A 26,884-nucleotide genomic window follows, 5' to 3' on the forward strand; every position below is an offset into this window, starting at 1 on the left:
ATAGGCTGAAGGAATAATTAATATTATTCTCAAAAGCATCCTCCACTCTTTTCAGAGTTGTCTTTGTTAAAATTACCCTTAGTAACTCATGTTAGCTGATATTTTTAATCCATCTCAAGAGTGAATCACTAAAAGACAGCATTAACTATGTGAACTGTCTGTTAGTTCTCTCTCTAGGATAGTTATTCTAAGAATGGCCCAAGAAAGGGGGAATATAAAAGAAAAATCAGAAAACTCTGTATGCTAGAATTTTTTGTGTCAATGTTTTTAGTCTCACCAATATTTACCCTTATCTTTCATAAACTGTTTTTGTTAGTTGCAGCCTTTTTTTGATTCGTGTTAATACTGGTTTTAGTGTCATTGATTTTTGGAGGAGGTGAAAAGAAGGAGAAAGTCAATACTAGGCACCTCATTTACTCATAGCAGTTTAGAAAGTATTATGCAATTCACTTTAGCATTTTATGACTTTACTTATAAACCCCCGAAGAATCAAAAATGTAAATGGCTAAGCTCTGTAAGTTACTGCCTTTATTGCATTTTATGACTGAACAGGGCAAGTGAAGAGTATTTTAAATATGACCCTGCTATTTTCTTATGTGGGGTTACATTAATTCACTCTGACTGGTGTCCAGTACCTATATTTGTGCATCTCAGGATTTTGTTTCCGTTTTTACTTCTCTTAAGTACTGTGTTAGGCTTTAGTTTTATCCATCACTGTGCCCAGGTCATTCTCATCCCTTCAGTCTTTCCCATGGTAGCTGAGACTATGTGTTTCAATATATTCCTGATTCCATTGCTTCCTGTTTTTATAAATACCTGTTAGTTTCTTTTCTTTCTGTTTCTAATCTGGACACATATTTTTATACAATGCTGCCCTCTCTTTTGTATTAATCACTTTATATTGAATGGACAGATCCTACATACTGCCTAATTTCTTCCGGGCATAGAAATTAACTTGATCTACCCAGCAGGCTTTTCACTGTGCTGTGTAACTTTTACATGCACCAATATTTAGACTTTTATCCTGCTCTTCTACTATGTCATTATAAGTCACTTGAAAAAAACGCGGTAGCTGAACAAAGTAGCACTGCTCTTAAAATATGAGAATTTTATAAATTACCTTGTTATGTGCTGATTTGGGCTCTAATATTAAAAATAGATTGTTGTTCTTAAACAAGCTTGTTTCCCAACCAGTTTGCAAAACACCTTGATTAATTTCCTGTGGATAAGCAGCAGAAATGACTGCTACCAGATTTATCTCACTATATGATCTTTGCTTTGCTCAGTGAACGGGGGATCTTGGTCTGGTGACACTCCTAGGCGTAATAGCCATACCTTTAATTGTCGGATGCTGGTAAAACCTCTTGCTGATTCTGAAGAAGGCCATGATAACCAGGAGGCACATCAGAAATACGAAACTATGCAGTGCTTTGCTGTTTCTCAACCAAATTCCTTCAAGGAGGATGGTGAAGGTAATTACCGCGTTTGATTTATGTTAATATTTTCTCTTTCCATGCTGTTGCAGTTGATGAAGTGAGGTAACGTTGATAAAGTGGTTTCTGAATCCTGAAAAATGGAAAAATTGCACTTTTTTTTTCTTTTTCATTTAACTGTAAAAGTGTACTTTCATCTTGGATTATGAGTGTATCCACTCGATTGCACATATTTGTTAAACCAGTATCATTGAAGCTGAGAGTAACTCTGTTTACATTAAAGAGATATCCCAGTTTTAGATCACTGCAATTGTAAGAAGCATGTAGCTGACTGGGAGGAAAGTTTCAATGGGCAATTTTTTGAGTTCTTAGAATTTGAAGACAATTGTGGTTCACCATTTCCCTTACCATTTACTACTTCAGCAGGTAAATTTCCTCAGATTGTATTTGAAGTATTCAGATAAGTAAAATCAGCTTATTATGAAGCTGCTTTCTCAGGGACAGCAAGCATTTGGGGCGTGTTTAAGAAATGTGGTTTAGAAGGTACGAAATGGTGAGTGTTGAAGAAAAGTGCTCTTTGTGCATGCTGTGTATTCTTTCTTATTACTTGTCTCCTGAGTGGTGGAGCTGCTACAGGTAGATGCGTAAACACATGCTGATAATTATGAGCTGTAGTGGAGTCCTTGATAATTCTGTTTATAAAAAATAGAACAAACCCACCTCTCCTGTGTTGTTTAATGTTGTAGGAAATCATGAGGTAAAACCACTGAGTTCTGTCTGTCCTTTTATTGGTACAAAATCTATTCTTTTTGATCTAAAAATATTTAAAGAACTATTAAATATTTCTGAATTCTTTGTGGAAACAAAATCTTCCTCTTCTATACAAATTGCTAAATTAACACTTTTCTTTAAGATTTGCAGTCTTGTTTAATCTGTGTTGCAAGAAGAGCTCCAATGAAGGAAAGACCACTTCTTCCTTCATCAGAGAGCTTTACTACTCGCCAGGACCTACAAGGTATTATGAAACAGAAGTTTTTCTTTCCCTCCTCCCCCTCCCCCAAAGGGGAGATTGCTGTAACATATGTTTTCTCTAATATCAGGCAAAATAACTTCACTGGACACAAGCACCATGCGAGCGGCTATGAAACCTGGCTGGGAGGATTTGGTGAGAAGATGCATTCAGAGGTTCCATTCACAGCACGAGGGAGAAATATCTTTTGCCAAGAGGCATCACCAGGAAGGTTAGGTTTCATATTTTTAGCACTTGCTATATTTAAACTGTTTGTCATTTGTATCTGTTGGTTGTGTTCTCTTTGTTATTTTTTGCACGGAACAATCAGGGGCTACTGGCAGTCCCTTTTTCAAGCTGATTTGCCCAGTGCACTGATGGCTCTCTCTAGAGAGGTTTTGCACCTTTCTCCTTGTTTGTGTTAGCTTTCTTGTTTTAACTGTGCCATGTTGGAGGGTGCTTTAAATCTTCAAGTTGTTGCAGTTATTTAAGTGGACTTCTACTGTCACATTTCCTGTGAGAAACACTCAGTGTGAATTATCAAAGATGTAGCACTCGTGCTATCTGGAAACCTACATTGTTGTACTGTATCTAGCTGATAAGTGTTACAGGCTACACCACAAGCACATCTATTCAGTCAAGATTATAGCAGGTAAGATGTAGGAGAGTACTGCCTGTGAAAGGTTCCCTGTGAGGTTTCTGTGGGAGTGACTGGGTGGGGATGTTTATTTTCATAAACCCCTGATACTGCTAATTCTAGTAACAAAGATCCAAATTACTAAAAACAAATAACCCTTTATAGTCCACAGGAAGATCCTTTCAAAACCAATGGGGAATAACTGGAACATTTCCAGTGCAGGAGCATCATTCTTTGGGTTCATGTTTACAGAACAGGGTTTACAGCTGGCCGGTAACAAATAGTTGCCATGGTCCTTGAACGACTGGCACACTGTCTTGGAAACTAAATTGTAACTGGAATCTCAGATTATTCCACCAAATCTACCAAAAAAAAAAAACCAAAAAAAAACCAAAAAGGCTTTAGTCATGTGGCATTAGTTCAGTTTTCTTTAATATGTTCTGTTTTCATGCAACCTTCAGATTTCACATTGGGAATGTAGGGGCACAGAAATACCGTGATATTTTATGTAACAGATTTTGGGTATGTACAGTAGGAGTGCTAAAAGTTCACAGCCTTATTCTATGATTGTCAGACAGAGTTGAAGAAGGTGCTGTGCAATTAAAGTTAGAGTAGGGGTTTAGAGAGCAGTTTCAGGTAAGGACCTGTCTGCACCAAAGGTGATTTAGGAGTGTCTGTTATGGCATCCAGCCACTTGCTACTTCAGTCCTCTTCAAATGGTTCCTCACCAAATTAGCAGCTCCTACATTCAGTTCCGAGGTTTGAGTGGGTCCTCTCTAAGCTATCTGTGAAGTGATAAAAATATACGTGTTTTGAAGTTTACGCTGTGTCATTTTGCAGGAAAGGCTGAGGATTATCGTATAAACGGTAGAATTAGTCTAAATGAGCAGGCTCTCTACTTCATGTGGAAGTGCAGAGAGTAAGTGATAAGAGGAGGAGGAAGAACCTCTGGAATTGCTTTGCTGCAAAGGATCCAGCACTGGAGAGAACTAATAGCTGAAATGTTTGCTTCCCTTGCCCTGCAGCATGGACAAGAAAAACAAGGCATATCTTGGGCAGTAGCATCTGTGCACTTGACTGAGGAACCTCTTGCATTTTTAGTCATTATGCATCTTGCATTTAAGTCATTATGGTTCGAGAACAGAAGCAAAGAAAGTAACGGTCTCCTACATGTAATTCAGTGTTACAGTGCAAAAAAAAAAAAAATCAGCATCAACTTGATAAAGTGTGAGAAACACAAAGCTTTCACATTAACTCTCAGTATGAAGTGCAAAATATATGGTAAGTTTTTATTGGCCACAGTCAGAAAAATAGCATTTCCTCAAGAGGAATACGGAAACATTCTTGTTTGCTTAAAGAATTAGTTTGGAAAATGATTTAAGTAGAGATTTCACTTGTATCCTGTTGGCATTGAGTACTGGAATTTCCTGATGTGGTATATGCTCAAGTTAAGAGCTTTGGACCTTCTGGTGCCCAAAGGTTAAACTGAAACAATGACATACCTAACAGTGAAATTTTGCTTTGTATTGTTTCACAGTTGTAGGTTTTTGTTTTGCTTTACATTTTTACTCTGAAAAACCCCTTCTGGTTGTTTAAATTGTGCTTCCTGTTTTCTCACTGCCTAAATAATACTTTGAAACCTTGCAGAACAATATATGACAGTGGGGGGGACGGGGAAGGAAAGCAATCATAACCAGTCCTGCAAGGCTGAAAATCTGGTAGCTCTGTAGCAGAGACTATTTAATAAAGCCACGCTTGGAAAACCATGTCATTTCATTACAACAGGAAATATTAAAAGACAAGAAATGAAATGAAGATCAGATGATACTATTAATTAAAAAAAAAAAAAAAGGAAAGAAAACCAAAACCACAGAAAATGTGTATGTATGGAGAAATAGGAAATTAAAAGGTATTTGTAGTGCTTCATTCCTATTTTTTCTCTAAACAGTTAGATGAAACTTCTGAAGTTATGTGTTTCGCTCCTGCCATATCTGCAATCCTAATGTAATAGCTTTTGGAGTAGGAATTGGAAATGATCAGACTAGTTACATTGATGGTAAAGAGTCAACAGTAGGATAAATATTTGGAGATTTGATTTTCCATAACACAATTTTCATTTTTAAGTAAAGAAACGTCACAGGGGTCTACAGAAGTTAAAGAACTGAATTTGTTGAAGTTCAGATTTACACTGAAAAGGGCTGTGGAATATGTTCCCCAAACCTGAAATGCAGTCGTATCTAACACTGGGGAAGGATAGCACAGCCCCAGTTTTGGTTTAGGTAATTGTATTTGAGGTAATTTGTAATTGGTATGGGTAATTTGTTTGAGCTGTGTGTTTTTGTATTTGTTCTTTTAAAAGTAATAATTTCTTGTTCCAGTTCTTCGTCTAATTGTTCCCATGTAACAGACTTATGTACTTTTTAAATTGTAGTAGTAGTGAGAGTCACTATTACAAGATAATTTAAGCAGACAATAAGGAGGAAAAGATACAGGCTAATGGAAATAGATGATCTAGAAATTAAAGGCATTTATATTAGTCGTTTGTGATGTAGATGATAGATGAAAAAATGCATGAGGAACAAAAGGAGTTAGGCACATATTTGATGAAGAGACAAATGGACATCAAGGACTTCTTGGTCTGCTCCTGAAATATTTTGTATTTCATAGTGTCTATTCTGTGATTGCTGTCACTCCTTACAGGTTTTGTTTTGATTAGTCTACAGTATGTGGGATCCTTTATTTTATATATATGCATCCCATCTATTTTATTTCAAAGTTTTTCTTCTCTTTTTTTTTTTTAATTAATGCGGTGTCTGTGGTATCAGTGCTGATGAATTGAGAACATCAGATGTTGAGCAACTAAGCTACCTATACTATAGTTTCTCATTAATTTACTTCTGTTGTTTTGCTTGCTTGCAGTGCTGAGGCAGGGACTAGCATTCAGTCCTGTTTACCGGTTTTCCTTGTCTGATGGCACTATCGTTTCTGCTCAAACAAAGAGCAAGCTCATCCGTTCTCAGACGACGAGTGAACCTCAGCTTGTAATCTCCTTGCATATGCTTCACAGGTAATCCTGACCGGTTTATTACATCCACACTCTGCAGAGAGACAGGGAAGGTACAAACTTGCCAAAGCAAATAGGTTGTTTAGGGCTGATAGACGTACAGTTGACCTACAACTGATATCATGAAAACAAAGTAAGTTTTTGAAATCAATACTTGCAGAAGGAAAAGACTGTCAGATTATTTCAGGATTTACAAATGGCATGCTGGATTTTCACATCAAGAGCTTTCATTAAACCTACAAAATTTCCTTTAATCTCATGTTCTTAATATTAATTTCCTGTATTTTGCATAGTAGACACAAGAAACTTTCCAAATGTAATAAAATCTAGAAAGCTTTGAAGGATTTAATTCCTGTAGTTCACAGTCAGTCGTATGTTGGGCCTGGGTCGTCTTTAAAGGATATATTACATTTGTTAGAACTGCATTTTAAACCAACTGCGTATTTTAACTCCTTGTCTGTCTTCATTCCTTGTCTTTTCTGGTTCTTGGAGTAGTGGTGTTCATGTGTCCAATCCTGTTAAATGGCACCACTATTGGGTTTTGGTTTTTTTTTAAAGTACAGACAATAATATGTTAAAGTCAAGGACAAGTAATCACTGACCTCAGAACTTCAACATAAAATTTGAATTAAGTCATTGCATGTCTATATTTGTGTCAGATTTGTTTCAGGTTTTATTCGCTGATTAAAATTACAATGCGGTTTCCCTGTATCCACAGTATCTCTCGTTTGAGAGCAAGAAAACAGCTCTAAATGCAATTAAAACTGAGACCATTTTACAGAGACTGTAGGTTTGAAAACTGACCTGACCAAAAGCTGTCTGAGATTTGTTTCGTTTGGATTGCTGAATATACTTGGTATTTCATGAAGTGCTAAATTTTAAATTTAAAAAAGCACCACTAAGTTAAAAATGGTACTTACAAATACCCCTAATTTTTTTTTAGCAGAACACTGGTACTACTGTATTTGTAATAAGGTTTTAAAAATCCACCTCACTTGTTATAGTCATGTTGTTCACCTTTGCCTTTATACCTAAGGCAACAGAGTAACAAGCTTCACTACTCTGCCTGCTTGAGTTCTTTCACTTCTTGTGCAGTAGAAAAATGCGAAGGTTTATCTGCACTTATCCTGTGCAGGTAGGAATGGTTTTCATCTCATCGAAAGTACATACTAGGAATACTCCATTAGTATTTGGTTTTGGAAGTCCAGAGTTGATATGATTTTTGGCAGAACCGCATTTTTTTTCTTCCTAATCTACTTGACTCTGTGTCTTTTATAGCTTTTACCATTTGGGAATATGTCTGATTTTTCCAATTTATGTTTTAGCACAGAAGTAAAAAGTGTATTGCATCCTTCCATAAACTATTTAAAATCTACCGAGGAAAAGAGAAGTGACCTTCAGGTGCTCTCACAAGAGCTTTTTCGGGGGGTGGGGGTTGTCTTCTGTTTCCTCCGTCTTACAGCCTCCATCTCTAAAATATGAGTTTCAGCTCCTTTGTGTGTGTTTTTTTTTCTTTCTTCTCCTCTTTTCCTAAACACCCGTGCAGGACTGGATTGCTGACAGACCGTTCTCATTCTGAAGTAGTATCCAGTAGTTCTCTTGGCTCACACGCTGTTTTGGAGCGGTATCGAAATACTGTGGCAGTGTAGAAATGTGACTTTTTCAGCTTTCCTTTCACGATGAACTTGGTGGGCAGATAGCCCACTCCAGCCTTGCGGTGGGGCTAACTTGTAGAAATTCAGAACTCCAGCAAACAGCTGTCCACAGCTGTCTTGTAAAACATGTATCTGTTTGGGTCGTGTGTTTCAGATGAGATTTCTGTCAGTTCTGGAAGTTAGCTCTTGCTGAATTGTAGGGAAGAGATACACATTAAATGGAGGGAGTCTGAAATTGTAACCTGTCTGCATTTCTAATGACTGTCGTTTAAATGAGGTATAATTTTGTTCTTCCTCTCTTCCACGGATTTGTTAATGAGGTACTGAAAAACCATACTGTTAATGTGCAGCCACGTTGAGAGCTGCGCATCACTTTTGTCAAATTGTCAATTTGTTTTTAATTGTAGGTTAGTTGCGTTATTTTAAAGTGAGGTTTGGGGTTTTGCTTCTTTTTCTGTAATGTAACTGCAAGTTGGCCACTGTCATTTTAGCTAATGGGTTGTTTCTTTTCCCCTTGCCACATAGAGAGCAGAACGTCTGTGGAATGAATCAGGATTTGACTGGACAAGGAATGGGGAAGATACTGAACCCAATTAGCTCCAGCAGCCCAGCCCATCAGGCCATGTGCAGTGGGAACCCAGGTCAGGATATGACCATCAGTAGCAATATAAATTTTGCCATAAATGGCCCAAAGGAACAAATGGGCATGCCGGCAGGCAGGTTTGGTGGTTCAGGGGGAATGAACCATGTGTCAAGCATACAAGCATCCACTCCTCAGGGTAGTAACTATGCACTTAAAATGAATAGCCCCTCACAGGGCAGCCCCGGCATGAACCCAGGGCAGCCAAACTCTATGCTTTCCCCAAGGCATCGTGTGAGCCCGGGAGTGGCAGGAAGCCCTCGCATCCCACCCAGCCAGTTCTCCCCTGCGGGCAGCTTGCATTCGCCTGTGGGAGTCTGCAGCAGCACAGGAAATAGCCATAACTACACCAACAGTTCCCTGAACGCGCTGCAGGCCCTCAGCGAGGGCCACGGCGTTTCTCTAGGGTCGTCGTTGGCTTCGCCTGACCTAAAAATGGGAAATCTACAAAATTCCCCTGTGAATATAAATCCTCCCCAGCTAAGCAAGATGGGAAGCCTGGACTCAAAAGACTGCTTTGGACTATACGGGGAGCAATCAGAAGGTACAACTGGACAAGCAGAGAGCAGCTGCCATTCAGGAGAACAGAAGGACAGTAGCGACAGCAGCATGCCACCGGTTGTCGGTGGCGAGAGACCTGATGGACAGAATAAACTGCATGATGGAAAAAGCCAGACAAAGCTCTTGCAATTGCTGACCACCAAATCGGATCAGATGGAGCCTTCGCCCTTGTCCAGTACCATGGGAGACGTTAGCAAGGACTCCACGGGAGGGTTGCCTGGGTCTGGTTCGGCACATGGAACCTCGCTCAAGGAGAAGCATAAAATTTTGCACAGACTATTGCAGGACAGTAGTTCTCCTGTAGATTTGGCCAAGCTCACAGCAGAGGCCACAGGCAAAGAACTGAACCAGGAGTCCAGTAGCACAGCTCCTGGTTCAGAGGTGACTGTTAAACAGGAGCCAGCGAGTCCTAAGAAGAATAATAATGCACTACTTCGCTACTTGCTAGATAAAGATGATACTAAAGATATTGGTTTACCAGACATACCCCCAAAGCTGGAGCGGTTGGACAGTAAGACAGAACCTTCCGGTAGCACAAAGTTAATAACTATGAGGACGGAAAAAGAAGAGATAAGCTTTGAGCCTAACGAACAGGTAAGCAAATCTTTGCATTACATGTAAATAAGATGTTCCAGGCCTGCATTCCTGCCATCTTCATTTTTTCCAGACTTCCTCTAAGAGTGATTTGTTGGTGCTTCCAAGGGGCTGTTAACCTGTCTTTTGAAATCTGGTCTTCACTCCATTTTCCAGTTGGTGTTAACAAAGTTGTGTGCATCGCTCTGCCTGAAAGAACAGATTCTGCCTGGGAGGAGATGCGTAATGCAGGGACCGAAAGCTGGGGAATCTTTCCCAGCTGGTAGTCCCATGAAGAGAAAATACTTGTAACTGATGGTGACTGCTAACTTGTTGACAGCTCTTCCCGTAGGCGGTTGTTGAACTGCTGTGGGTGAGGCGGGCTCTTCACCTACCCTAGGACAGCAGCTACGCTTCTCCCATGTACAGCAGGTTCATTCTTAAGGACAGGAGTTCTTTGAAGGGACTGATGCCAACTTTACATTACTGGTCTTTGTGCTGTACTTGATCTGCAAATTAAAATCAAGGCAAATAGACTTCCCTTGATTCTGTGTCAGTTAGGGGGTTTTGTTGTTTGGGGTTGTTTTTTTTTACTTAAGTTTTTGTGTTCAACCCCAAGTTCCCATGGATGACTAATTGTTCAGTGCGTAGATCGTGTCTCCCTGTACAAGGTTATCTACATTGAATTTTGCACTCAGAATTTCTTTGTATTCTGTGCAAGACTGCTTGTTGCTGTGCTGCCCAACATACTAATAAACTGTATGCTGTTAGGACATGTGCTAAAAAGTGCCATTTCTCTGGCCTTTGTACAGAATTCACTTTCAAAAAGCACCAGGTTCACATCACCCAGAATGCTCCAGTTTTTAGAGCTTTGCAAGAAAAAGGGATGCAGCAAAATCCATTTGCTACTTCAGTATTACTGTTTAGTTTATTTATAAGAAGAGTAATTACAATATCAGTTTTAGTATGAGGCATTTTATGGGGAGTTTTTAACTAGCTGGAGTTAATGATCCTTAGCTTTGTCCTACACTATCAACTCTCCCAGCTGGTCATTAATCCCTAGGCAATGCCCCACGTGTGAAGCCTTACTCTGTAAATCGTGATCATATCATACGCTGTCCAAATGTTCATGACTCTCTTGTTCACAGCCATACCCTCCACTTCTACAATACTGTGTATTTTTAATGTGCAGATTGGGTTTGAGGTAGTTTATTTTTGTAAATCTATTGTGTTTTTGTTAAGTACATAATTTGTAATATTTTCTATATTGTATTTTGAGGCTGAGGAGGGACAGACAACATTTTCTTAGCCCTAAGTCACAGCATTGGATTTTTTTTTCCACTTTGCCCTTTGGCAGTCTAACCGGTAGACAGTTCTTTCAACAGTGGTTATAACCACAAAATGTAGAGGCCAAACATGCCGCTACAGTGTGGACACAGCATTGTTAAAAATCTCAGTTATCCAAATGTCTTCTAAGGTTACTTCACTACTTCTATTTCAACAGAATTTGACAGCTATTGCCGTTATGTAGGAGCAATTGTGGTTTTTCAATCCTTCCCGTGCTTTAGGGGGAAACTGAGCCAAATTACACTAAATTCTACAGGGATTAATCCTCAAGCCTGTATGTTAGTTTGATTCTGAACACAGCTGCTATTTTGTAGTGCCTGTAGAGGGAGGGCTCAGATTCTTCATGAGAACTTACACTTTGTTAGGCTAGAAGAACGTGGATGTCAGGAAATGCACGGATATCAAGAAATTCGTGACTAAACTGGCAAGAATAAACTGCTGTAAAATATCTGATAGATTTCAATTCCTAGTTCAGATTGCACACATTGAAGTCAATGGCGTTATCTCAGATAATACTGGATTGAAGGCAGAGATCCTTCAGTCCTCAGTATTTGATACTAGACAAGGACACAGAAAACTGTAATCAGCAAAAAAATGATTTCCATCTATGTAGATTAAAATCGTGGTCTTCAGAGCTGTCTAATTAGCTGTCTGGGCTAACGTGTGTCTAAAATAGGGAAGGTGAACTGCTCTTTGGTGATGTTCCCACAGACTAGTGGTAGGCTAGATGGCTGCTTTAAACGAGCTGTCTTACTTTGTCATGGTGAAAGGTAGGCAAGTTGCGTCTCACCCTAAATGTGAACGTGTGACTGTCAGACTAACTTTAAAGAAAGAGACTTCAGTGTCCACAAGCATTGCCAACCTCAAGCATTTGAAAATCAGGTTCCCAGTGTTATGAACTCTGTAAAGTGAATAGTCTATTCATTTTTTATTTATAGGCTTCGTGTTTCTGAGGTCAGGGTTGGGATTTGAGGGGGTTGGAGTACAGACTGTGGATGTATTGCCTTTTGTTAAAATTTGAAGACGATGATTACCTCCCAGGAGAGAGGGAAGCAGAGGGTACAGAAAAGGCCAGGAGTTGGGGCTGTTCAGACAACCACAAAGCAGCGCAGAAGTCATGATAAAGTGGTAAGGGCTGAAGTATGTGAGGGTTCCTCAGCGCTGAGGTAAGGAGAAGCCAGCCCCGCTGCTGTGGTGGAAGGCTGGTGGATAACGACAGAAGGACTTTTGTTGCTTCTGTTGGTTGTAAATAGTGATTTAAAACCTGCTTAAAATGCAGTGAAATCTGGAGCTGAATAAACAGCAGAAGTCCAATGTGGAGCAGGAGAGGAAATGGTGGGAAATATAAAATAATGTAATCGTTTATCTAGCAAAAGGCCACGCATTTAAACAAATAACCACTTTACCCTAATTTTAAAATTACTGAAAATATTTAGCATCAGAAACTCTTCAGCTTTGGAAGACGGTCTCCCACAGGAAGTGCTCGTTACCTAAATATAGATCAAAACTGGAACTATTTAGTGCAAGACTAGAACAAATTCTTGTGCTAAATTCTTCCATCCTCCTGCGTCCTTCCCCCCCCTTCTTCCTCCCGTATGTAAAAATTAGCCGTGTGCCTGTGTTACCTATTTTGCAGGTTTATTTAAAACTTCTCCTCCCCGAGGAGTGTTGTATTTTTAAGTGATTAGTCACTGGAGAGTGCAGTTTCTCTGGAAACTGCAGTGGAGCAGCAACGGGATGGCCTCTGCCCTGGGGATCGGGGTGCTGGGAGCCAGCAGAGCCATTACGTTTTCTCCTTTTACTCTTGGTGTGACTCTCTGGGCAGGAAGCGCTTTGAAGCGCACCCCTGTGCTAAAAATAGCGGTCTTCTAGGTAGTGCGTTTAAACACACACTTCTGCGGAGAGCGGCAACTGACAGGAAGCCTTTCTCGAATGGCAGAGAATATTTCCAGCGCCGCCGTACCTTTTTCCCTCCCTTGGTGGGATGATGGTTGTCACGCTCTGTTAGGCTGATTGCTATTCCAGTTGAGCAGCTGGGGGGGAGAGGCTGAAAGAGACCTGCTGGGGAGGCTCAGCAGAGCTTTTCCTGTGGCACCAACAGCAGCGGGACTGTTGCTGTTGAGCACCGCCAGCGCTTGTGTCGTTCTCCGCTGTTAGAAAGGGAAGGCAGTGGAAACACGAGTCCTGATTCACTACGGATTTGTTTTATAGGGCATCCCTCAGCAGTAAGCCTCACGTTTCCCTGCTGGCCCCTGAGCTACCATGGAGCTGCCGTGGTGGGACTTCATCCCGCACCTGCTTTCCCTGTGCCCCGTGGCTTGTGCTGTCCCTCAAAAAGACCCCTCACACTCCGGGCTGCAGCCAGCACACGCCTGGGCAGTGGTCAGCAGATGGTCAGGTCTGACAGGGACCAGCTAACAGCTTGGGGAAGGAGGGTGGAAGCAGAGGGTGACGTCAGAGGAGCGTCGTGCCCTGGCAAGATCAGGTATTGCCTTGTAAAGAAACGTTTTGTTCAGTCACATTGTTCTGCACTGCAAAATTCTTCTGTAAAATCGAGTGTGGATTATTATATTCATATTACAGATGAAGAAACCAAGATGGAGGAAGTTCAAGTAACTTATTCTCTGAGAAAGCACTTGGGGTAGTATGGAATAAAGTCCTTATCTCTGTACGTGTTCTCTCCTCTTTTTTAGCCAGTAGACAATGCAGACAGCCTGTTTGTCTGACAGGGACTTTGCAATGCCACGGTCTCTACCAGTGCTGTTCCAGAAATCATCTTATGCGTGTACCTTTTTCTCCTAAAACTCAGGAACTGTTCTGGTGTTCCTCACATACTTTATCAACTTAGCTGTCCTCTCGTGTTACGTGGAAACCAGTATCTTCCCAATACTAAAATATTTTCTTTATACGTGCCCTTCATCTTCCAGAAACCTGTTTTTTTATGTCCAGAATCCATTAATTTAATGAAGGACGTTGGTTTCGTCTTGAAATTTTGTCGAAACCTTAGAATGGGGATTCCATTTTCTGAATGTCTTTCAATTAGAGTTCTGTTTCCAGAAGTTAGTAGTAGATTAGCCTGATAATATAACGGGATTTCTAGCCAATTGTATGTTTATTGCAGTTGCCAGGGAGAAAAAGACTATAGTGATTCCACTTCTGATGTATTTTTTCTTTCTTTTTACAATCGTTTAGTTTATGGCCAGTTTGGAGCAGGGAATTGGTTTCGTTTACCTTTCATGGTCAAATGTTTTGCCCATGCTATGGAGGTAGCAAATGAGCCAATGTGGGGTTTGTGTACGGCAGGTACAGTTTCAAGCTATGTCCCCACCGAAAGACATCCTCTTGTAAGGAGCAAGTCCCAGGTGCCTCTGTCATACGCAGTTGTAAAGGAAGTGTGTGCATGTATGAAGTTTGGAATACAGGGTCTCAGTGCAAGCCATGGGCCTTGCCCAGCGTGGAAGAGAGATCTCCAGAGAGTTTAGGATCTTATTCAGTCCTTTACAATCCACAGAAGCTAGACTTCGACATAGCAACTTTTGTAAATCAGACTTCATGTTGAGGTGTAACCGCCTTTCCCTAGGGCTGAAAAAATTCTGTAAGCAATTGACGCTTTAATCTGCCTTTCTCTACATGACAGTGATAAGTACGTCGGAAGTAGGTACTTGTTCGAATGCAAAAAAATTTCTAAGCACAATTTGTCTTACGTTTTCTGGCACTTAGTGTCCAAGTTCTATGGAGATTGTTGTAATTGCATTGCTTAGAGATAGTGATAATATGTGCACGAGAACTTTTGTGTGATGCTTAGCACTTTATCAGGCATAGGGTGGTTTTTTTTTAATTCATGACAAATAATTGTTTTACAGGGAGGTTAGGGTGTGCCTTCTGTTTACATAAAGTTTGATTTAGACCATTAACAAAATAAATATAGAATATAAATAAAAGAAAAATACCATGAAGCTGACCAAGTAAATATTTTAATGCTAGTTTCTGCGCATATGGTGCCATTGGAGGGTGGGTCTGGAAAGACTTAGGCTAGCATCATAGCTCAGTGTTAATTCTAAATCTATCTTGGAGCTTTTGCAGCAGTTGAGAACTCTCGAAAAATAAGGATGAAATATTTGATATCGATTATGTTAAGCAAAAAAAAAAGTTATGCGTTTGTGTTGTTATAATGCATCTGTTTTGTTTGGCCTTTCTTTGCCACTTCCTGAGAGGAATTAAAGCATCTTGGGGAGTGCAGTTTTCTGACACACTTGGATCAATATGCTCTTCTCTGGCTTTGTTTTGGGTTTGGGTTTTTTGGGGGTGGTTTTTTTACACATGATGTTTAAACAAAGAATTGCAGTAGCCAAAATGTTATGGGGGAAGAAAAAAAGACACAAAGTCCCACACAAAACCAAGCAAAAAAAACCCTACAACATATAAAACTTCCCTTCACTGTTGTCTCAAGTATGTTTAATGAAGGCCATATGTCTAAATTCCCCCAAAGAGCACTGAATCATCCCTCTATAATTTATGATACCCCATATCAGTCTCCTCTACTGGCTCTTACAGTCATCTTGTACCAGATCTCGCGGTGCTCAAAATGTGGCTCCTATAAACATCGCTCACAGCTGTGTCTCAGAGCACCTTTTTGAATCTGCTTATCACCTGTCCGCACAATAGTTTGGGCTTCTTGTAATCGCATTTGACTCTTCCTGGCTCTGCCTTTTCTGTGGGTGTGCTGTGTCCACCCAACTGCTCGTGAGTGCCTGGAAGGCAGCAGGGGGATTTGTCCAGAGCAGGTAATGTCAGCCTGACCTGTTTTCCTTCTGCAGGAGGGGTAGTGGGCTTTCTGGCATGAGAAGCAGTGTATGCCACGTGCCTTGGTTTGGGTAAGGTTCTTTGGCCCTCTTATGCATGGCATTCTCGTAAGCAGATACGAGATGCATGGTCAAGACAAAACTGCTGTGAGTGGATAGGAAGCTGTTTGGAAATCCTTACACACAAGGTAGTTATTTAAGGATAGAATGTCAAAATGAGGTACGGTAGGAGTCTGTGAAGCATCTGAAGCTGCTCAGTGTTTTAGTTAACTTAAATGATCCAGTTAGGGAACAGAGTGTATGCTTTGCAAAGCTGCGTGGAACACTTGAATGTCTGCAAATACACTGGGGGACAGAATTCAAATTCAGCTACAACCAGGAGAAAGAGAGTAAAAATCTTAGGAGAACATTCAGGATGAACAAATACTATTTATTATAGTTAGTCAAGTTTATTGTTACAAATTTAAAAAAAAAGGGGGAGGGGGAGGGGGAGGGGGCAACTGCCTAGATAGGACCTTTGTGCTCACTGTGATCCCTGGACACAGCTCTGAAAAATGAGGGAGAGTCAGTAATGTCATGTAATCAAAAAAATCACAGCCTTTTGTGGAACATGCTATCAGTGTGTACTGTGTGTAGAGTGAATTTTCTGCTTTACTCGGCAGTTGTAAGGCTTCATTTAAAGTCCTGTTCTGGACACGGCACTTCAGCAAAAGTGTGGATGGACTGAAGACAGTCCACAGCAGCAACAAGAGGTCTAGAAAGCAGGTTATATGCTGAAGAAAATTCAACAAGTTGAGATTGCTTATTAATTTCAGTTAAAACCCAAAAAGGCACATGTTTTCAAATACAGAAAAGGTTAGAAGAAGAAACGGGAACACAATTTGTTCTCCAGATTCAAGATACGATAGGAAGGGCCTAAATTTCGGTGGGGGTGATTTTACATTGACAGTGAGGAAAAAAACCTCGAATAGTAAGGATGGCAGAACGCTGAAACCAATTCCTCAGGGAAACTGTGGATTTTCTGTTATTGGATGTCTTTAACAAGAGGCTATATGAACTTCTGTAGGGAATGGGACACACCGATTTTGCCTTGAGGCTTTAAATTTCTTCCAGCCCTCTGATTCTGTAGTTTCCTACCATCTTGCCAATAACACCAGCCTCCAGGTCACCCACATGCCGCCTGCTAACGGAGTAAGCTCTTTCCTCTTTCACACCATATATTCCCATGTGTAAGAACAGGAGGTGGTGTGGAAGGACTAAAGATTAATACGTTTGGAGGGAGTAAAGAGTCACACCGTATTTATCTGCAGCCAGTGATCCAAAAAAGGTAGGCAGAGATGTAACTTGGGGGCAGCTTAGCCACCTTTGAAAAAAATAACTGGGCTTCCCAGGAGCAGGTTAGCTGGGGCAGCAGGAGTTCAGGACAGACTAACATGCACTGCGTCCTAGCCAGGCTGTGAGAGCCTCGGTAGGGCGTTTAAAGCCATCTCAGGTATTTCTACGTTATCCCGTGGTCTGCAGCGTAAGCTTGCTCTCAGTAAGTAACAAGTTCACAATGCGGCAGTAGGACAAAAAAGAACAGGAACAATTGTATTTCGGTTGTGTGCATGTTTGTGGTGTCGTTTCTCAGTTCCCCATCCTTCACGGCTGGCTGCTCACTCTCTGCCTCTCTTCTGTCATTGCGCATTTCCTAACGAAGATGCTGATTTTGAGTAGGGCTTTTTTTATAAATAATGTCATGACATGTTTCCTGTGCAGCTTGGTGGTAATTGAGACTGGACTGCCTGTTGGTAATTATTACCCAAAAGAGTTTTACTCTATTTAAAGTTTTAGGGTTGGAGAATATACTTGTAATAATTTCCAGATTTCAGTCAGAAAAAGATTTTCATTCTGAGAGTTTGTAGACAGGGAAGCTGACCAAAAAAAAAAAATGCTGGTGAAAATCAACATTTTTAAGAAAAACATGCAGGTCAGTATTTATGTTAGTATAGGATGAACTTAATTTTTTTCCCATCTGTGTTTCATTAGAAGTTTCTACTGAAATGAATGTAACTAGGTTGTTTTTTTGGTTTTTTTTTTCTTTTCCTTACATAGAGAAGTTATTTTCACTGATTTGGGAAGTTGTGAGAAAAATAAATCCTGAAATCCAGTAACTAGTTGACAGGTTTTAATTTATAGAACTACATTGAAACGTGTATTTCTTGCCAGTTAACTTACATAGTTATGCAGTGTTAAGGTTTTGAATGTAACAAAGAAAATGCACGTGGGGAATTGTTTTAGCTGTGAAGCAACTTTTCCATCATATGCTTTTAATCAAGTCATAAAGAGACTGGAAATATGACTGTGCTGAAATGAATATTCGTTATACCTACATAAACCCCCATCTTCATCACTGTTGGATCTCTTCCCCTGTCAAATTATCTCTGCTGTCTGCACCGGTCACAGAGTGTGCAGGGAGAGTCTCCCCTTTGCCCATGGTACAGATCGCCTGGGTTCGTACGTCCCGGGGCTGGGGTTTTGAAGGGGCGCCAGCGTCATCCCGGGCTCCCCAAATGCAAGGCAGACGAGCGCTGGGATGCCTGCACAGTCCCCTTTCGACAACTTTGTGAGCTTCCTCCGCGTCGGGCTTCTTGCAGGAAGCATCCGGAGCCGGTGCAGGCGGCGCGGTTGCGGGCTGCCTGGCTCAGCGTGAGCAGGACGCCGACAGCAGGCGAGCAGCGACGTGTACTGTGGGCTTGTGTTTTCTTTGTCCTTGCAGCCAGGCAGTGAATTGGATAACTTGGAGGAGATTCTGGACGACCTGCAGAACAGCCAGTTACCGCAGCTTTTCCCAGATAGCCGCCCAGGCGCGCCGGCGGGCTCGGTTGACAAGCAAGCCATCATCAATGACCTCATGCAGCTCACCAGTGACAGCAGCCCCGGCGCGGCCGTGGCCACCCAGAAACCAGCAATGAGGATTTCACAGAGCAGTGAGTCGGCCTTCAGCGCGCGTGTACAAACCCCCAAAGCGGTGGTGGTGGTGGTGGCCCTGGTTCAGCTGGGCAGGAACCAGGCAGGAACCAGGCAGCTCCTCGTCCTGGCCAGGTCTTGCGCGATGACGCAGCGCCATCTGCGGTCGTCCCATGGCGGAAGACCTGTGGAGGTTATGTCTAATTCACTCAGCACCCTGTGAGTCCTGAGGAGATTGAAGGGGTACCCTCGAAATAAATGGAATATCCCCTGCTGTGGTCATAGGTGATGCTGCTGTTGCGGGGACTCTGGCTTGGAGAGCCCTTGCGTTGTGTTCTGACGCAGATTGCTCCTTTCCAGCAGCTCTTTCACTGAAAGGGACGAGAGAGGCTTTACTGAGTGTGAAGGAGAGTCTTTTTCTGAAACCACAAGATTAATACAAGGACGTGTGATTGAGAAGAATGCCCAAGTTTAATTTGAAATTGTGGCTTTTAATTGAGTCGCTTCCAGCTGATAGTGTTCCGTAACTTCATTAATTCACTTACAAATCAACGCTGTTGGTCAACCACCATAGAATAATGGAAAGTGAGTAAGACAGGAGTCATCATATAATCATAGAATGCTTTGGGTTGGAAGGGACCTTCAGAGGTCATCTAGTCCAGCCTCCCTGCAGTGAGCAGGGACATCTTCAGCTAGATCAGGTTGCTCAGGTGTATCAGCTACGGATGTTGAAGAAAATAGCATAAACCGCCACTGCTTCATTTTTTTCTCCTGTTGGCTAGGGTGGCAGCATCTGCTTACTTCCTAAATGTACGCTGGTGTTTTGTTAATGAAACACAGGGCTTAGATAATATTTTTTGCCCTTCTGATGATATTAAAAGAACATTGTGCCACTTTCAAATGAACTCAAATTATTACTTAGAAATGTTTAAGTGAATATTACAATTGCTGTTAATAATAAATATTAATGTTTAAATTCATATTAAAACCACTACAGATCCTTAAATTATCATTTGTTGTCGATGTTGCTCAGAGAAAGATGCTTGGATTTAATGTACTCGTTTTTGCAAGTAAGGGGGTACTGACAGCAGCAGCACGTAAGTCAGAAGGAAATCTCTGTGCATCTGAAATCTCTAGCGTATTCTTTCTGAAGCAAGGTCTGCTGGTCCATTCCACTGTATCCTTTTGGCTTTCCAGAGTTAAACTGGCTTTAAATCTGATTGCGAAGCTACTGACAGTACAGTAACAGTATGATTGTAAATGAGAGTGTCTTAGTGGTTAGCAGCAGTTCTGTAAAAGCAGCATCCTCATTCCCATGTAAATTAAAACCCTAAAACTTCATCCCCCAGTTCAGTCTTGTATCTGTGCCCGATTCCCCTAGGGAACTTCTGCCTTGTTTTCAGTAGAAGTGCATTACAGAAAACAGGTGAACGGAAAGAGTGAGTGACTTCTTGTGCTCACAGAGCAGCAATGTGTAAGGAGTGTCAAATCCTACACAATTCCAGAAGAGCTTTGGGGTTTTAATTTTTTTTTTCTGAAGAAATGATCTTCTTTCATTTTACAGGTTTTACATGGAAATAATTAAAATATTTTTGTCTGTTTAAAAAAAAAATAAAAGACTTGAAAGCTGCTAAATTTGCCAAATTGCTAGAGTTTGTTGCTTGGGGGACAGGGAGCCTCCTTATGGTCCCATCCTGACCAAGAGTAGAATAGGTGACCTGAACACCATCACATCTCATCAACTGTGTTGTTATTTTGTGTGCTGCGTTTCCAGCTTTCCTTTTTGTAGGATCAGCGGGTGCTGCAAAGCTACCTATACAATAACTTACTCATCTATGTGATTTTTCAGGCTGCTGGGACAAACTGTTCTGAAACTGTCACTGAAGCTCGGTTTTGGTTAAGTCGTTAGACTTTATGATGCCCCTAAGCTTGGGAAGGTCGTTTTTGTCTCATACGTAAATTTGTTTGCTTGTTTGAACAGACAGTCAGGACAAAATTTTGCTCTCATTGTTGGGAGTTAGGTGTATGTGATGTGATTTATTTCCTACACATGCATATAAGCAAATTCACCTGGCAGAGAACTTACATTAAAATAAATAAATAAATACAATGAGTTCCCGTAGTCTGTCTTTATAAAATAAGAAGAAAAGTCGGACACCTTTGTAAGAAGACAATTCTGTGCTTTTTAGCAAGGTTAATAAACCTCATCTAACTTCTCAAATTCAAAAGTATCACTACTTTGATCTAAAATAAGAAAGAAGTTCTTTAACTTCTTTGTAATGTGGTGAATATGAAAATGCAGAAGTCGCTTTAACGATGCCATTATATCAGAGACTCTTAGGGGAAGCTATCAGGAAGTATTGCAAATAATAATTTCACAAAAATTGTTAATTTATTTGTATGTATTTTGTTGTTATGATTGGAAATAGAATCATAGGCACAAGGTCAGTGTTTGGTTCATGTTTGAGAACTAGTTGTGCATACAGGGGATGCTTTCATGCATTGGAACTTTGCCCAGACACCAGCTGAGCCAGATGCTTGCTGGTCGAGGTCTGAAGCTCACTCTTCTGAGACAATCTGCAGTTTTCTTTGCAGAGGCTGATTTAAAGAGCACAAAACACCTCAGCAGAAAAGTATAGTTAGATGAAGGTGACAGTAACCATCAAGCATGGTTCTGTTCACCGGAATCTTATGGTGGCACAGTTCTGATTCTGGACAGCTTATTTGTTGTTTCTGATTCATGGAAGTATTTATTTTTAACAATGACAAAAAATGTAAAACAAAAAAAAAAAAAAAAAAGAAGGAGATGTAGAAACAGGGCTACAGGATCCGATATAGACTCAGTCTGTCCTTAATTTTGGTAATTTCTTTAGGGGCATAGCTTATGCTGGAAAACTTTCAAACCTGAGATAATTCCTGACAATCTGCCTCAGGATGACATCTGCATGCAATTACAGTCCTACTAGATAGAAGATTAATTGGCAGTAGTGTGCACATCACATAGTGGTATATTTTGCCGTAGTGGCTCTTCTGTCAGTTAAATTGCATCATTTAAAGTTTTAAAAACATATGTCATATCTGTTTTAGTGTCAGAATGTTCCATTTTGAAATTTACATAAAAATGTCAAGAAGGGATGTTTCTCAGACAGATATGGAGTGGGTAGATTATGCAGCATTACATAGCTCAGCCCAAGACCTTAAAGTGTGTTTGGGTTCTTTTTTTTTTTTTAACAAGTAAAGTTTCCATTCTTGTAACTTTGCTTTTTTCTTTGCTCCTCCTGTCTAGCTTTTAATAACCCACGAGCAGGGCAACTGGGCAGGTTATTACCAAACCAGAATTTACCACTTGACATCACACTGCAGAACCCAACAGGTGCAGGAACTTTCCCACCCATAAGAACGAGCAGCCCCTATTCAGTGATACCTCAGCCGGGACTGATGGGCAGGAATGAAGGGATGATAGGAAGCCAAGGAACTTTAGGCAACAGTAGCACAGGTAAGGTGACTTTCCATGTTTTTTAAATATGCTTGAGTAACAGACTGTACCATGTGTAACTTAATGTCGGGGTTGTTACAAGTTTTTATAAGTACTTTTGCAAAAAGTCTGGCAAAAGTCGTGTTTCACGGGCTGTTACGCAATGGCATGTTTATTTTGAATTTCTGCATATTTTTAGTCCTGCTCTTCATGCACTGCTTTTCACCTACCAGAAAACTTATAGATGAACACAGTGTATTGGCAATTAGAGTCTGTTCACATCAATGTTCCAGGTTCAGCTGAGGCTTAGATAGGTAAAAAAACAATGTTTCTGCCTCAGAAAAGCAAATAAATAAACCACTTGTCTGTGGAGATAGTTCATTCAAAACAGAAGTGTTGTCCTTATGATGTGTATCTCTACAGACCTTGGTTTTGCCCTTGGTTATCTTTTATTTATTAGCCTTAGTTCTCATTTTAAATTAAATAAATGCTAATGTTTTAAGCATTTTCTGAAACATAAACCCTCAGATGTTGCAGTGGTATTACCTCTTGTCATGCATTATGCCTGATCAGTGGTGCACCGATTTCTTCATGTTGCCCTAGTATTGTACAAAGATACCATAGAGGATTTCACAAGAAAAGTCTGGCTGATTGACTGATTTCAGCTAGCGCATACTGAGACTGTCCAAGTGTGCAACAACTGCTAAGAACTCTGATAAACAGATGAGTATTGTAAGTCCTCTCAGCTGGCTATTCACTGTCAAAATTTTATATTTAGTTCACATCAGTATTAAGAAAAGACATGCTGCCAGACATTGAAATGCCCTATTTAAGCAGTTTAGAGGTCAACTGATAGTCTTTCAAGTGTCCTATTACTTTCATGTTCTGTATACATATTAGAGGATGTTACTCATCTTATGTATACAAGTTAGAGAGTATTATCTGTGTTCCTGCTATTTGCTCCACCACACCACATATTTCAGCTGATAGAGTATGTACACAATTAGAACAAACCTGAGAATGTAAAACTGAAGCATCAGAAACAGTAACCCTCTTCAAAGGGTTTTTTTCCTTGGTTATGCATCACCAAATGATTAAACTGACAAGTAATAATTATTTGCATGGCTTTTAGTATTCATTTAAGGATGTTGCAAAATGCAACCAGAGGGACCAGTAGTCCAGTCTGAAATCAATGTTTTATTTACTCTCTTGACTGTATAAAAATTGAACTGCATAAATACTGTGAATGCACTTCTTTGGAGTTTGGGGGTTTTTGTGTTGGGGTTTGGTTGGGGTTTTTTGGCTACTGTCAGAGTGTAGTACTCTATATATTCCAAGTGTAAATAAACTGTATCAGTTGTTTACAGTAGATGTAGGAGGACTTCCCCTAAAATAACGGTAAAGAACTTCAGCATCTATCGGAAAGTTCCTGTGAGTAATTTCCCTGCACCGTATATTAGTTCGAGATTGCCTGGGTGAGCCTTGAAGCTGAGAAGGCTCTAGGTTCCAAGTGAAAGGACTCGCCAAAAGATGTTTGCAGAATGCGAATTTAAGTTCAGCCCTTCTAATCTGTAAGCGCGTGTAGCGTAGCGGTAACATGTTGTTACTCGAGCCTTCGTTCTCACTTAGCACTTGGAAAGTAAAGCACTGACACACACATCAGCAAACGTGATTCATTTCCTGAGGAAGGAAGTCAGGGCTATCCACGCACCCTCGGCACCTGTTGCAGACTACATGTGGGAACACTCACTCTGAACAGCGTTTCGGAAATGATAAAAGGATCTTCCTCATGTAAAACGTATCATAATCTCCAGTCCCTTGACTAAGCAGCGTAAGGCATCATGCTGTAGCTTTGCACATCTGGACGGACAGTTGTGATACAACGTGCTTTGAGTGAAACGACCGCAGTTTTGTCACTAAAAATGTAGCTCGTTAGGCAGTTGTGATGCTAAAGCTGTTCTGAATCATGTGCCAGCACCTAAGTCTGTTGGGCTTTTGTGCAGGAATGATCAGTGGCAATGCCCCTCGGCCTGCCATGACGTCTGGAGACTGGGGAAGCCAGGCTTCTGCCATGAGGGTGACCTGCGCGCCCACAGCCAGTGCCATGAACAGGCCAGTGCAAGCGGGCATGATCCGCACCCCCACGGCCAGCATCCCCCTGAGACCCAGCAACCAGCCCGGCCCGAGGCAGATGCTTCCATCTCAGGTCATGAATATGGGTAAGTCGGGGCGCGTGTGGAGTTGTGCTTTTTGGTATGTGCTGGATTGTCAAACATGAAGCAGAAATAAACAAAAAAGAAAAAAAAAATACTTAAATTATAGATAGGATGAGAACCATATTTTCCCCAGTGAAAGTTGCGTCTGGAATTGGGAAGGAAGGTGTGTAAAACACTAATTTTGAACGCGTATATTGATAGGAACAATTCCTGCTACTCTGTAGCTCCGCAGTTGTGTGGCCAAAGAAAGAGGGTATGAAGTTGCTCTTATTTGTTCAGGACTGTGGGGGTTTTTTAAGAGGAAATGCTGGGAACATTATGATTGTTCTTGGTCACTTTTAAAGCAAGTTCATTATTATATTGACTCTACATGCTGTCTTTTTTTTATACTTATCTTACTAATTTTTTGCGTCTGTAGTGTCGTATCTGCTGTTTTGTGGTTTTGAACCACTTTTGAGTTCTTATGTTATTTTGGCAAATTTTAATAGCAATTTTTAACAAAAAAATCGTGACGCTTTGAAGTGTAACATTACTGCAGTCTTAATGTTCTTGTTTGCTTTTACTGTAACGTAGATAATTCAATTGAAAGAATTAACCTGAAAGTAGATTATTTTCACAAATGTTATGTGGTTATTTTTCCTTGATTAGGGCCATCTGAATTGGAGATGAACATGGGAGGACCTCAGTACAGCCAGCAGCAGGCTCCTCCAAATCAGACCGCACCATGGCCGGACAGCATCTTGCCTATAGATCAGGCAACTTTTAGTAATCAGAACAGGTGAGTCTGACTGTCGCAGCAAAACATGGAGAGATTTGAGGCCCGTATTTTATACACCTCATGGAAACAAAGCCCTGTGTAAAATACTTACCAAATGTATATCAGTTTAATGCTTGTAGTATGTTATACTCGTGCAATGTACACGTGTTCCAGTACTACTTAGAAATGCTCTCTGTGCCGTTTAATGTGTTTGAAGAATTGAAAGTTCTGTATCCCAGTGAATGCTGCCAGTGCTTTGGGTGGTTGCACCATTTTCACCTCTCGAGCATTAATCTGGGCATGGCTCTGTCTGGTTTTGCTGGTTTTAAACAGTTATACTTAGCACTACATGTGGAAAAATGCCAGAGCCTTTGTAGTTATAACATAGCTGTCTTTTCCTGCAGGGGGGTATTGTTTTAAGCGGTGCAGGACATCGTTAATTTCTGTTTTGTTTGGGGTTTTTCAATTGACCTAAGTTTTGTAAAAGGTGAGGAAGGAAAGATGAAGTAAAAGGGAGGCTGCCTTTTCCCTGAAGTTAGCTCCTGCTCCGGTATCCAGAACCACGGTTTGGTTGCAAGTAATTAACTCGTGTGTGGTATACTGACTTTGTTCATTATTAAGACTTCTAAATAATGCCATAACTACAAAACGAAATTTACACATCTTTAAAAAAAGGCATGTCTTCTCCAAAATGTTTGCCACTTAAATTAGAGAAACTATGTATGTGAACTGTGTGAGTGCCACAAAATGGACAAATAAAGGAGAAATGTTGAAATATCTTGAATTGCATGAGTTGGGATATTTTTCAGTAGTAAATGGGAGGAATGCTGGAAAGAAAATGAAGAGAAAGCTGTTGGAAAAACGTGTGTTTGAAGAAAGAGTAATCTTCTGACTAGATTATCTTAATTTTCATTGTGAAAGGATGTCCAAAAATACTATCTGTAAATTTAAGTGTGGCATTTTTTCTGTTACTTTTCTAACTTTTTCAGGGCTTCTCAAGATGTTTCTTCGTGCTAATTCGCTCCCAGTTAGGCTGTTCATGTGCCAGAAGCACTGTTTGTGTAACTTAATTATTCATTTAAAAAATGACACCGTAAAATAAGACACAGGGCCATGTTTGGTCAGCAAGCCAGGCAGATAATGCGTCCATTTTGTTACCTTTGCATTTCTCATGATTTCCTTGTAGCTGAAGATGGTGAAAAAAATTCCTATTGCATTGCATCTGAAAGTAATCATATTTTGATCATTTACACCCAGAGATCATTAATTGTTTAGTGTTGCCATTTCTTATTTTATTAATCCTCAGGATTTGTATTTTTATAATCTGATTATCAATGTGAGTGTTAAATTTAATAAAAGTTAAATTGTGAGAAAAAAATAATTGTTTTAGAGAAAAATTAAGCATTATCATTGTGGTATATAAAAGAAATGGGAAAAAAACCCAAAGTAATTGTCTTAGTTTAACATACAGAATTTGACAAATGTTTTAAACATTTTCTTACCATATGTATTCATGCCCATTTACAGTTTGAGGGAGGTTTTTTGGCTAGCCCCATCAATTATTTTTCCACATCCCTGCTTATAAGCAATCTTTAAAGTTTGCAGTTTGATTCCAAGGATTATTTTCTTTCTGCTCTTCCCTTTTACTGGTTTATAATTTCATCTGTGAGAGTTATAGAAACTTCTCTATATATGAGATTGATTAATACTTTGTGCTGTTTTAAAGGTACGTCATATATATCCTTATTTTTATTTTTTACAGTCTG

At 40.4% G+C, this 26,884-nt stretch overlaps 1 protein-coding gene across 4 annotated transcripts in view; it reads left to right on the forward strand.

Annotated features, from left to right (window-relative positions):
* Positions 1-26,884, forward strand: part of NCOA2 (nuclear receptor coactivator 2) — a 197,392-nt gene that overhangs the window by 145,775 nt on the left and 24,733 nt on the right. For all 4 annotated transcript variants that reach the window (XM_075416018.1, XM_075416021.1, XM_075416019.1 and 1 more), the window contains exons 8-16: positions 1,287-1,472; positions 2,347-2,448; positions 2,534-2,674; positions 5,999-6,146; positions 8,324-9,593; positions 18,480-18,690; positions 21,957-22,166; positions 24,149-24,364; positions 25,010-25,139. In XM_075416018.1, the coding sequence (XP_075272133.1) occupies positions 1,287-1,472; positions 2,347-2,448; positions 2,534-2,674; positions 5,999-6,146; positions 8,324-9,593; positions 18,480-18,690; positions 21,957-22,166; positions 24,149-24,364; positions 25,010-25,139 (2,614 nt within the window). The remainder of the gene's footprint in view (positions 1-1,286; positions 1,473-2,346; positions 2,449-2,533; positions 2,675-5,998; positions 6,147-8,323; positions 9,594-18,479; positions 18,691-21,956; positions 22,167-24,148; positions 24,365-25,009; positions 25,140-26,884) is intronic.

The sequence above is a fragment of the Opisthocomus hoazin genome, chromosome 3 (assembly GCF_030867145.1).
Source record: "Opisthocomus hoazin isolate bOpiHoa1 chromosome 3, bOpiHoa1.hap1, whole genome shotgun sequence".
In the NCBI taxonomy this organism is placed as follows: domain Eukaryota; kingdom Metazoa; phylum Chordata; class Aves; order Opisthocomiformes; family Opisthocomidae; genus Opisthocomus; species Opisthocomus hoazin.